The 10,559-nt window shown below is 50.2% G+C and overlaps 1 protein-coding gene across 12 annotated transcripts in view; it reads right to left on the bottom strand.

The window, feature by feature from the left end:
* Nucleotides 1-3,392: 3,392 nt before the first annotated feature.
* The window catches only part of UBAP2 (ubiquitin associated protein 2), a 106,419-nt gene continuing 99,252 nt past the window's right edge, over nt 3,393-10,559 (bottom strand). For 9 of the 12 annotated variants that reach the window (XM_079789697.1, XM_079789692.1, XM_079789691.1 and 6 more), the window contains 10 exons: nt 10,008-10,203; nt 8,743-8,834; nt 8,508-8,555; nt 6,099-6,177; nt 5,678-5,883; nt 5,099-5,198; nt 4,907-5,014; nt 4,697-4,764; nt 4,423-4,614; nt 3,393-4,342 (listed from right to left, as the gene is read on the bottom strand). In XM_079789697.1, the coding sequence (XP_079645823.1) occupies nt 4,247-4,342; nt 4,423-4,614; nt 4,697-4,764; nt 4,907-5,014; nt 5,099-5,198; nt 5,678-5,883; nt 6,099-6,177; nt 8,508-8,555; nt 8,743-8,834; nt 10,008-10,203 (1,185 nt within the window). In that variant the 3' untranslated portion in view covers nt 3,393-4,246. Of the gene's footprint in view, nt 4,343-4,422; nt 4,615-4,696; nt 4,765-4,906; nt 5,015-5,098; nt 5,199-5,677; nt 5,884-6,098; nt 6,178-8,507; nt 8,556-8,742; nt 8,835-10,007; nt 10,204-10,559 lie in introns of those variants that run through there. The other 3 variants (XM_079789698.1, XR_013814452.1, XR_013814451.1) reach the window with 3 other exon arrangements.

The following is a 10,559-nucleotide window of genomic DNA, read 5'->3' as shown; positions in this document are numbered from 1 at the left end:
TTCACCAACCAGGGACTTCAGAACTTGGCAGTGATTTTTGTTTCCTATGGGAGTGGGCCAGTTCATACAAGGGCAGTGTTCTTTCAGTGGGGAAAATTGTTAATGTAAAATCCCAGGTTTTGGAAGGAAAATACAGCAAAGACTGACTATAATCCTACTTCAGATCCCTGTGCACTAGTGTCAACTCCTTTTCTTCAGATCTTAGCTCAGAAAGAAGAAAAGGGTTGATGAGGGATGAGGTAGGATAGATCCTAGGACAGAATAGGTGATGCTTACTTCCTTAGCTCCTCCTTCCTTTCTGATCTCAGGGTTTTCATTCGCTCTTTAAACTCTCCAAAACGTGCTAATTCCCAGCAACCCTCTCTGGCCTCTGAAGTTTGGTCTAATATTAAGTGAAAACATTTAACGTGTTAATGGGAACACGTGTTAATGGGAATATTGAGCCTGCTCCCAGAATCTGTCCAAGTTCCATGGGGCCAGGACTACTTGCACCCTCGAATCTAGTGACTCAGATTCAGTAAACAACTCTTTGAGATAAAACACGGACTGCAAACTCATAAGAAGGATGTTAAAACTATGTTTTTGCTCCTCATACTTGTCATGCTTCCAAATAACCTGCAAATCTAACGGAGCCCAAAGTCTCTCATAATGCTGATTACCCTCTACCCTCTCAACAAACCCTCCTCCCCCACGTTTACAGCAGGTAGCTTGGTCTCACTCTATTACAGCCCTATAATTAAGCCGCCCCCCCCCCCCCCCCCTTACTGCTGAAGCATTTCTTTCCCAGGGCAGACCAGGCATGTTGGCAACGTGGGAGGTGCTATGCTGTTCAGCCTGGTCCCATTAGGCCCTGTTGGCCTGTTGCACGTTGACTCAGGGAGCCAGAGAGCCAGGTGGAGGTAGTACCTCTCAGCCCTTTGGGGTGTTAATATTGAGGGCTGGGTTTGCCTCTGATAGAATACAATCAGAAGACTGGAGTGTGGTGATTTGCTAGCAGGTAGACATTCTGATAGCTCACACTGACTTGTAAAACCCAGATGCTGGTTCCAGAGCTCTGTCTTGAGAACACATCCTGTGGCAAAAGGAAACTTGAGCTTACTGTAACTTTTCTTTAGGAGTGGCGATCTCAGGCTAGAACCTTGTGAGTACACTTGTGCTGATTTGGTATGAGCTCAAAATCCTGCATTTTTAGATCCCTTTGATTCTAGTGGAGGCCTCTCTGGGTGCTCTTCAAGTCTGTGTTTTTTGAGGCTGGGTGGAGAAAGTATATCATCATGATTCTGTTGTTGCTTCTCAAAGTCTTCCCCTCTATTTCATATCATTCCAGAGTTCTTTTCTATTAGCCAGACTTTTTCTTTTTTGTAGTCTCTTCTTTCCTCTTCCCTGGTAATTATTTGTTTATTTGCTGGTTTCCTTATTTTTTGGGACATATACGGTAAGAGATTGAAGGGGAAATGTGTAGTCCTCCACTGAAAATTAACTCTCCACCCCTCCCATGCTGATAAAAGGTTTACATTTACAAATTCAGATGCAATTTTCAACTATTCTAAAACCAGCAGGTCAGACCTGACTTTAATAGTTTTCTTAGCTGAAATTGTAGATGTTTTTCTTCAGTTTAACTTATGAGAAAAGATTATCTGATGCATTTTGTGTTGAACTTCCCTTTAGTGGTTTATTTTATCTTTTTCTGCCCATCTGTCTACTAATAAAATGTGAAATAAAATATACCTGTATTGCTACTTCCCCATGGGATGACCCTCTTCTTTTCTTGTGTTAAAATTAAAAGGTGGTCTTAGTATCTCCACTGTTCCCTTGCAGATTATGCCTCGGATTCAGCTGAAAAATTAAAATAAAAACCAACTCTTGCTGACCTGCCTTTTATAACATTCTGCTCGGCTCACCTTGCAGACTAAATATCCCCAGTCCTTACCTAGCTTAAAAAAAAGGTTATTAAAAACAGCCGTTTGTTAACCTTAATTCTGAAATAGGGCGCAGTCTGCCAGCAGCACAAGTGGGTCAGGGGGAGGGATGGAGAGGTGCTCCACTGCCCCCCTTAGGAGGGCGTTTGTTTTCCTTGTCGCTGACCCTCCGAACTTCCTGCTGCTAAAAGCAAGGAGCAGGCAGGAGACACCATAGTTTAATGAAAACTCCCATTTAGTTTCCGTTGTGGACCTTTACCTTTTTCTTTGTTGTTATTGTTGTTTTTAATCCTCACCTGAGGATATTTTCTCCATTGATTTTTAGAGAGAGTGGAAGGAAGGTAGGGAGGGAGAGAGAAACATCAATGTGAGAGACACATCGATTAGTTGCCTCCCCAATATCCGCCCTGACAAGGGTTGGGGATTGAACCTGCGGTCCATGTACATGCCCTTGACTAGCAATTAAATCTGCAACCCTTCAGTGTGCGGGCCAACACTCTAACCACTGGACATGCTGGCCAGGGCCACTTACCTTTTTTTTAAAGCTAGGATCCCAAGCTGTGGATTAACAGCAGAACCTCTCTGATCTGATGAAATGATTTTAAAGGCAAAAGTGGAAAAGGTAAAGACTGTAATCCGGGCACACCACCTTGACTCGAAGCAACACTTATTTTGCCCAGGACCTACTTAACCTATTTTTTTTTCTTTCTTTTTTTGTTAATCCTCACCCAAGGATACTTTTCCATTGATTTTTAGGGAGAGTGGAAAGGAGAGGGAGAGACAGAGAGAAACATTGATGTGAGAGAGACACATCAATTAGCTGTTTCCTACATGCAGCCCAACCAGGGCCAGGGAACATGCACCCAAGGTACGTGCCCTGACTGGAATCGAACTCAGTACCCCGAGTCCGCGGGCTGACACTCTATCCTCTGAGCCAAACCGGCCAGGGTACACTTATACCTATTTCATACCACCCTGACTCCCTAGTCACATGTTCCACCACAGCCTTGACTGTCAATCAAGATTGTTTGGCTGACGAAAAGCAAAGGTTTAGCTGTTCAAACTTATTCTCTCACCAGCCTAGAATTGTGGTTGCAATTATTACCTTTGCTCCTTTGGAAGAGAAATTACCCTGCCCAGCTATTTCTGCTGACAGACCCTATAAGAGACTGCCTATCCCATAAGTCTGTTATGGAGCTGCAAGAAAAGCAAAGTAAACCGGTAAACACTGCCTGTGTCTTGTCAGGAACATTTGCTGTCTTTTTAGCCGAATCATTTCCCTGGATGCTATTTGGGGCCAAGGCAAGAGAAGGGCCCAGCAAAAAGAGTACCAATTTAAACCCTCAACCTGTTGCCAAGAAGACTGTGACCACGTGAGCTCTACTTCAGCCCTGTGGAGTCCAAGGGTCCCTGGAACTATGAGGAGAGGGCCTCGGCCCTAAACTATCCTTCAGTCACACCACACAGAGACTGTGCATGCTCTCAGAACTTTATTAGGTGGACTTTGGGCAAAAGAGAAAACCCTGAAGCAGTCGCCCACCTGGTTCAGGACAACTGGAAGAGAGGAGCCTTTGCATGGAGACGTGCTCTCGTGGAGCATTATCTGATTTTTAAAAAGGGGAGCTGACGACTGGCTGAGCATCTCTGAGCACAAATTCAGATTATTACTAAAATGGTCAGCCAGAGGAAGGCAAGTCCCTGGGGACAAGAGCAGGCCAGAAGCAGATACCCCTGCTCTATATGAAGACAAACAGGTGCCACTTTCATGTTGAGCAGGGGGGATATCTCCACTATGCCCAGATCAAGATTTGGCAGGAGAGGAGCATAACAAATGACAAAAGGACAAGTTTCTCAAATAGAGGGATAAAGTAATTACACAAGGAAGAAAAAACTCAAATAATGGTTTATAAGGGGATGAGATAAGTCGTGATTCTTCATTGGTACCCGATCCCATTACCCAAATGCCTTAAACCAGCCCTTCCAGGCACTGCCCCTTGCAGCCTCCTGGCAGGGGGGCTATGTGGGAGGCAGGAGGGGAGAGGAGGCTTATTTTGCTACAGCGAAAAGGGGCTTGAGTGGGGAAACAGACCTGACGAGTAGTAGCTGCACCCCCCACTCTCCTAAGACTTCTGTCACATTTACAAATACATACATAAATACATTACATACAATAGCGAGTCTGGGAGGTAGGTTCCCCACAGAGGCTCGGCTGACACAGTTACACGTCTCAAATTCTAGGAAAGGGTGCTGGGCTCCCAGAAATGGGCTCCATGTGGTATCTCCTGCCCAGGGTAAGCCCTGCCCCAGCCCACCCCTCTCTTCAGGGTTCAGTTTGTCCAGTATGGAGAGTTGCCGTAGGCAGGTTTGGAGGCTTGTGACTTGGGCTGCAGGGAGCTGGGCTGGCTGCGCTGACCCGAGCCACTCTGAGGAGGAGAGAAGGCTGTCAAGGCTGGAGCAGAACCCCCAACCCAGGGCAGGGTGGCTGCCTCCATCATTGGCTCACCTGAGCATCCTGCGGAAGGTGGTGGTGTAACAGCTGTGAGTGAGGCTGCTGATGGGCAGGAAGGATGTGCAAGAATGGTGGGGGTGCATAACCAGGAGCTGCTCCAGGGGCCAGGGGCCCAGTGGAACCCAAGGCCGAGGGCAGGCTGAACGGTGGAGGGGTCCCTGCATGAAATCCCTGCTTATCAAAAGTCTGTAGGGCAAAGAGACAACGGTGAGGACCATCTTGGGTTGCATCCCTCACAAACCTGCACACCCATCTGTTCTTCCCTCACCTGAGTCTTATTGTAGACAGAACCAGTCATATCAGGTAGGCCAGTGGTGCTTGAAGACACGGACACTCCTAGGAGGGAAAGCAGGTGTTCCCACAGCAGTTGGTCCCAACTCCAGCCTCCCGCACCTCCAGGGGCATTCTGGGATAGCCTTGCGTGAGGAGGAGACAACTACTCTGGGCCTCAGTCCTGGAAAGGAGGGACAGACGCTACCTTTGCCAGGCCCAGAACCTGCAGACTTGTTCTGTGCCTGTGATGATCCACCATAGCCACCCTTGGTGTAGTCTCCCGCTGCTGTCCCCTGGGTCAGGTCATCATAACCTAGCATGGCAGGGTACAAGAGGCATGTGTGAGCTAGGCAAGCCTGTCCTACCCATGTCTCTCCATGCTGGGAGCACCTCTCACCTGTGCTGTAGCTGTGCGGGCCATAACCACTGGCCTGCTGGAAAGGGGTCGGGGGAGTGCTGAGGTTCACACCATGCTGCTTGGCTGAGGCCGGTGGAACCTGGTGGGGCGAGCAGGAGAGGCATTAGAGAAACAGGGCAGGGGGGAGAGGTCAGGTACCCCTGTGTTAGCATAAAGTAGCAGGTGGCATAATCACAAGGGACCTGTGTTAGTACAACACATGTTGGATCTAAAAACCAGTGGGAGCCCTACCCGGTTTGGCTCAGTGGATAAAGCACCGGCCTGCGGACTGAAGCGTCCCAGGTTCGATTCTGGCCAAGGGCACATGCCCGGACTGCGGGCTCAATCCCCCAGTAAGGGACGTGCAAGAGGCAGCCAATCAATGGTTCTTTCATCATTGATGTTTCTATCTCTCCCTCTCCCTTCCTCTCTGAAATCAATAAAAAAATAATAATAAATAAACACCAAAACTAGTAGGAAAGCAACCTTGCCTCCAGCCCAAAACATTCCTGGAGACTCTAAGTGGGGTCATGTCCCTCACTCCCTGCAGCTGGAATTAAAACCCCCACAAATACTCACAAACATGGTGGGCCCATATTGGAAGGCACTGGGCACGCCTGTGTAGTAGGGAAGGCCAGTGTAGCTATAGCCAGGTGGCAGCGCAGGATTCAGAAAGGGCTGTTGGGGGGTGTGGTGGGCCTGGGATTGGCTCTGCTGTGCTTGAGCCAGTGTGGTGGGAGGTGCAGGGGATGCAGAGTCACCTCGACCAAACTTGGTGATATCACCTAGGAGAAAAGAAATACCTATTCTAGTCACTGCCCTGAGCCAACCAGGAAAAAAAGCCAGGCTGTCTCCTGCAAACAGGAATGGGTCTGGCTGCCAGCTCACCAAAGGGAAGCTAGCAGGCGTCTCTTAGCCCTTCTATTTCCAGACACCTGGGATTAGCTACAGGCCAGTCTGACGCACACCCCTTTCCACCCCATCCCCTGAACAAACTGACCTGAATATGGGTTACTAGCAAGGCTCCCATCTCGGCTGGCAAGGGCTGTGGGTGTAGCAAAGGGAATTCCATAATAATCCTAGGAGAGATCAGGGAGGCTCAGTAAGCAGAATGGCCACACACCCCTCTCTGGAGAGCAGGTCCAGCAGGCACAGCACAGGCACTCTATGTGATGCCACATCCTGGGACATGGTAGACTGCAGGGATGTCACATGCACATTCACCAAGTCAATGATGCCCGTTGGAGTGTGGCAGCCACAAAGCATAAAGCAAGCAGACACAATGACCAATCCCTCAGCTTTCCACGGGCAGAGCCATTGAGGCCCAATCGCACACATCCATTTACACCGCAGACGGACACAGGTGAATGCCATAGGCAGAACCACCTCTGCTGGAATTTCCTATGTGAGACTAAGGAGCAGGTGACTAGACAGTAGAAACCTAAAAAGGAGTCAATAGGAGAGGAGGTGCCTAAAGGGTTTAACAGGGGTCAGGGCAGCAATGCCAGGTGGGCACAAGTACAAGCAGGACCCCAGGTAAGGTGTTGAATTTGTCTCTCACCCAGTCTCCCCTGGCAACACTAACACCCCACAGGAACCAGAGATACCAAGAAGGCAAAACACAGCAGAGCTCTGTGGAAATGGGGAGGCCTGCCTCGACCCTTACTACCGAGAGCTTTGCAGTCCCAGACATCCATACCCTCTGAACCAAGGAAAGCCCTCCTGCTTTCCTCGTGGGCCTGGTTTCCAGGTAGCTTCCAAGAAACCTGTAGCATCCTCAGCCCAGGATCCCAGGAGAAGGCAGGGCTGGGAGAGCACAGAGCTAGGAGGAACACAACTAGAGACAGGCCTAGAGAAAGCCCAGGAGGGGGAGCTCTTTCCCAGAAGAAAAGAAAATTCAAAGGCGGGAATAAAAAAGTGCCAGAGGCTAAGGAATGAACAAGGGGAAAATGAAAGCTGTATCTCAACATGTACACCCAGGGATGATTTCTTCTAAGGCACATAATGATAAAGGGAATACAAAGCAAATGACTCCCAGGACTGGGATTCCAATGAGCCACTCCTCGGGGTCCAAGCAGGACCCACATGCAGACTCACTCAGGACCACCTTTTGCATTCCATCCCTGATGCCCTGGGACTCTTGGGCAAGACTGCTGTGAGATTTCATGAGTATCAGGGGGACCAGGGCCACTTCCCATTTCCCCAGAGAGCCCTAAGGCTCAGGCATACCCAAAGACCCTAAATTCTGTTGACCACCCTAGAAATCTGCCATCATGTTTTCAACATCCCTTCTCTGGGGATGTGGGCAACAGCAAGGAGTCCAGAGGCCCCTGGGCAGCACGTAATGAGCTGTCGGCTTGCACAGGTGGGGAACAGGAGCCCAGCTACCAGCCTCTGCCTCTGGAAATACTTCATCAGACGGACACAAGAGTTTCAGCCACTGGGCATGGAAGGTGAGTGACACCTGCAGCTCCCAGAGCTTTCTGTGTCCTGTGTGTGTGTGTGTGTGTGGGGGGGGGGGTCGGGGGGGGGGGGTTGGAAAGCAACACCAATGGGGAGGAGTCTGAGGAAAGACACCTCATTGGGGAGAGAAAACCTCTTCCCCAGGAAATAGGAAGTACCATATCCAGGGGAGAGGAAACCAGTGTCCAAACAGCTATTTACTTCTCAACAGTGTGACAGGTAGATGCCCCGCGCTGCTAAAAATGATCAAGAACCTGGGAAACAGAAGTCTGAGAAACCAGACCAAGAAAGGAGTGGCGATGCAGGAGCCTGCAGGCTGTCCCTCCACAGCCGTCCACTGCAGTCCTGCTCACCTGGCCATCCCAGGGAAGGCCCAGTGGCTCATCCTTGGAGCAAGGCTCAGCATAAAGAGGCAGCCCTGGCCTCGGAGTGAGGCTGCAACAACCAGGAAGACTCTGGGGCCAGCATTCTTGCAAAGAGCAGTGGCAGGCCAGACCCAGAGGGTCCTTAACGTCTGTCAGCTCCAGACACTCAGCTAGGGACAGAAGAGCAAGATGCCATCATAGGCATCACTAACGGCCACTTCAGAAGCCAAAGACACTGAATGGCACTTTGAAGAAGATTATAAAAACTCTAGGGACAGGCAAACAACTCCATGTCTTGTGTCTTCTTCTTCTTTTTTTTTTTTAAAGGGAGGTAAAAGAAGAGAATTTGGTGGGGGTGCTGCCAACTGGGGCCCCAGGTCCCAATGGTCTTTAAGTTCTCCAGGGATGAGCAAAGGACAGTCATATGCCCCAGCTATAGTTGCACCAGGTACAACTACCAAATGCAAGCGAGTTCCTTAGTATTAGGCTGAGTATCCTGAGGGTCAGGCAGGGTGGCAATCAAGGCAGAGAGAGGAAGAACCTGTAAAAGAGCCTCACCCTCCCTGCCATATCCCACTCACCACTGGCAGCCGTGACTGCAGCATCTGGAGCTCATCATAGCCATAGATCTGTGTGAGGACCATAAAGGGTGTTAAGGATGACACATTACCCCCTGGAAAGCCCAGGCCCATGTGGGGCCTAAACAAGATGGGAGGACAGGACACACTAAGGAAGAGGACCAGGATGAGCTGCTGGGAGAAGGCACCTTGCCTTGATGGGAGCCAAGGCTGGCCAGTAGCTCCACCATGCACTCACCGGGTAGGCAGGAAGCAGTCCTCCGGGGCCCACGAGGTACTGGTTGTGTAGCAGGGGTGGCACCCCCTGGGGCAGGTTGGGGGGTGCTTTGCCTATAAAGACAAAAATCAAATGAAGTGAAGTGGCTACCACAAAGAGTAAGATTCCTCAGCTACTATGGGGCTGGGGGTGAAGCTCCCTGCCACAGTCCTGCCCTGATTGGGGCCACAGCCTAGAGGGAAAGCAGCAGCTGAGAGATACAAAGGGTGACACCAGGAAGTGGAGAAACAGAGAGCACGAGTCCCACAGTCAGGCTGTTTCCATACTGAGATAGAAACCCGTCCCACCACTCCTGAAGGTCATACTGCACTAGATAAACCTGAACATAAAGAACAATTGGGGCCCTAGCCAGTTTGGCTCAGTGAATAGAGCATCGGCCTACAGACTGAAGGGTCCCAGGTTCAATTCCAGTCGAGGGCATATGCCCACTAGGGGGTGTGCAGGAGGCAGCCAATCCCAGGTTCGACTCTGGTCGAGGGCTAAATCCCCAGTAGGGGGTGTGCAGGAGGCAGTCAATCAATGAGTCTCTCATCATTGATGTTTCTATCTCTCTTTCCCTCTCCCTTCCTCTCTGAAAAAAAAAGAAATATATTTTTAAAAAAAGAACTGGGGGGGGGGGGGAGGCTGGGTAAAGGTGGGCAAAGAGGGAGAAAATGGTGGAAATCTGTACTAGTGTCAACAACTGAAAAAGAAAAGAAATGGAACAATCTACCTCCTCAGAGTGGAAGAGAGGCTGGGCATTGCCAGGAGAGGGACAGGGCGTGCCAAACGTGGGTTTTAGCAGTTTCTACCAAACCACAGTTTGTCTGGCCCACACAGACTGCTCAGGTGTGGCTGACAGGCAATTAGTCACATAAAATGACCAGAAATAGCCAATGGTAGCTGCTCCCTGGCCTCTGTCACTATTGCCATCACAGTTCCAGGGATGAGCGAGAACACAAAAACTGGCGAGCTAGAAGCACAAAGGCTGCCAGGAATCCTGCCCAAGGGAGCCCATCCCAAAAGACCAGTTTCACCTTCTCCACCCATCAGCGCTGGAAGAACTGGGTTTCCAGAGGTCACTGGAACAAAGAGGACAAGTACCAATGGCAGGGCTGGAGGGAGACTATGATCTGATGTGTGTGGCTGCTCACCATGCCCTGCCAACCTCTGGGCATCCTCCCTGGAATCCAAGTGCACATCTTTGAGGGGATGGGGTAGGTGGGAAAGGCCTCTGGGGCACACACCTGAGGTCACCAAGGGCGTGGCTCTGGTACTGCTGCTAGGGGCACTCACGGTGGTTCCGCCCAGGCAGAGGCTGTTCACTGTGTTCATGCTGCTTGGCAGGCTGAGTCCTGAGGATGTGGCACTCGAGGCGGAGGTTGCTGCCATTGAGAAGGTGGCTGAGGACTGGAGGGAAGGGGTGTTCTCCACACTGGTGTGCTGGCAAAATAAAAAAGCCAGGACACATGGGTCTGGGGGCAAAGCACAGGAGGCAAGAGAACCTAGCCTGGCGTTTGGGCCTATAGTCTTGAGATTCTGACCTGAGGGGCTCTGGGCTCAGCGCTTACATTACCACACATTAGCCCCTTTGCCCCTCACACTGTTAGGTTAGCCCAGAGGTCGGCAAACTCATTAGTCAACAGAGCCAAATATCAACAGTACAACGACTGAAATTTCTTTTGAGAGCCAAATTTTTTAAACTTGAACTTCTTCTAACGCCACTTCTTCAAAATAGACTAGCCCAGGTTGTGGTATTTTGTGGAAGAGCCACACTCAAGAGGCCACAGAGCCGCATG

Source organism: Cnephaeus nilssonii (genome assembly GCF_951640355.1).
Source record: "Cnephaeus nilssonii genome assembly, chromosome: 14".
NCBI lineage: Eukaryota > Metazoa > Chordata > Mammalia > Chiroptera > Vespertilionidae > Cnephaeus > Cnephaeus nilssonii.
Note: the sequence above shows the minus strand (reverse complement) of the source record. Positions and strands in the feature narration are given on the sequence as shown.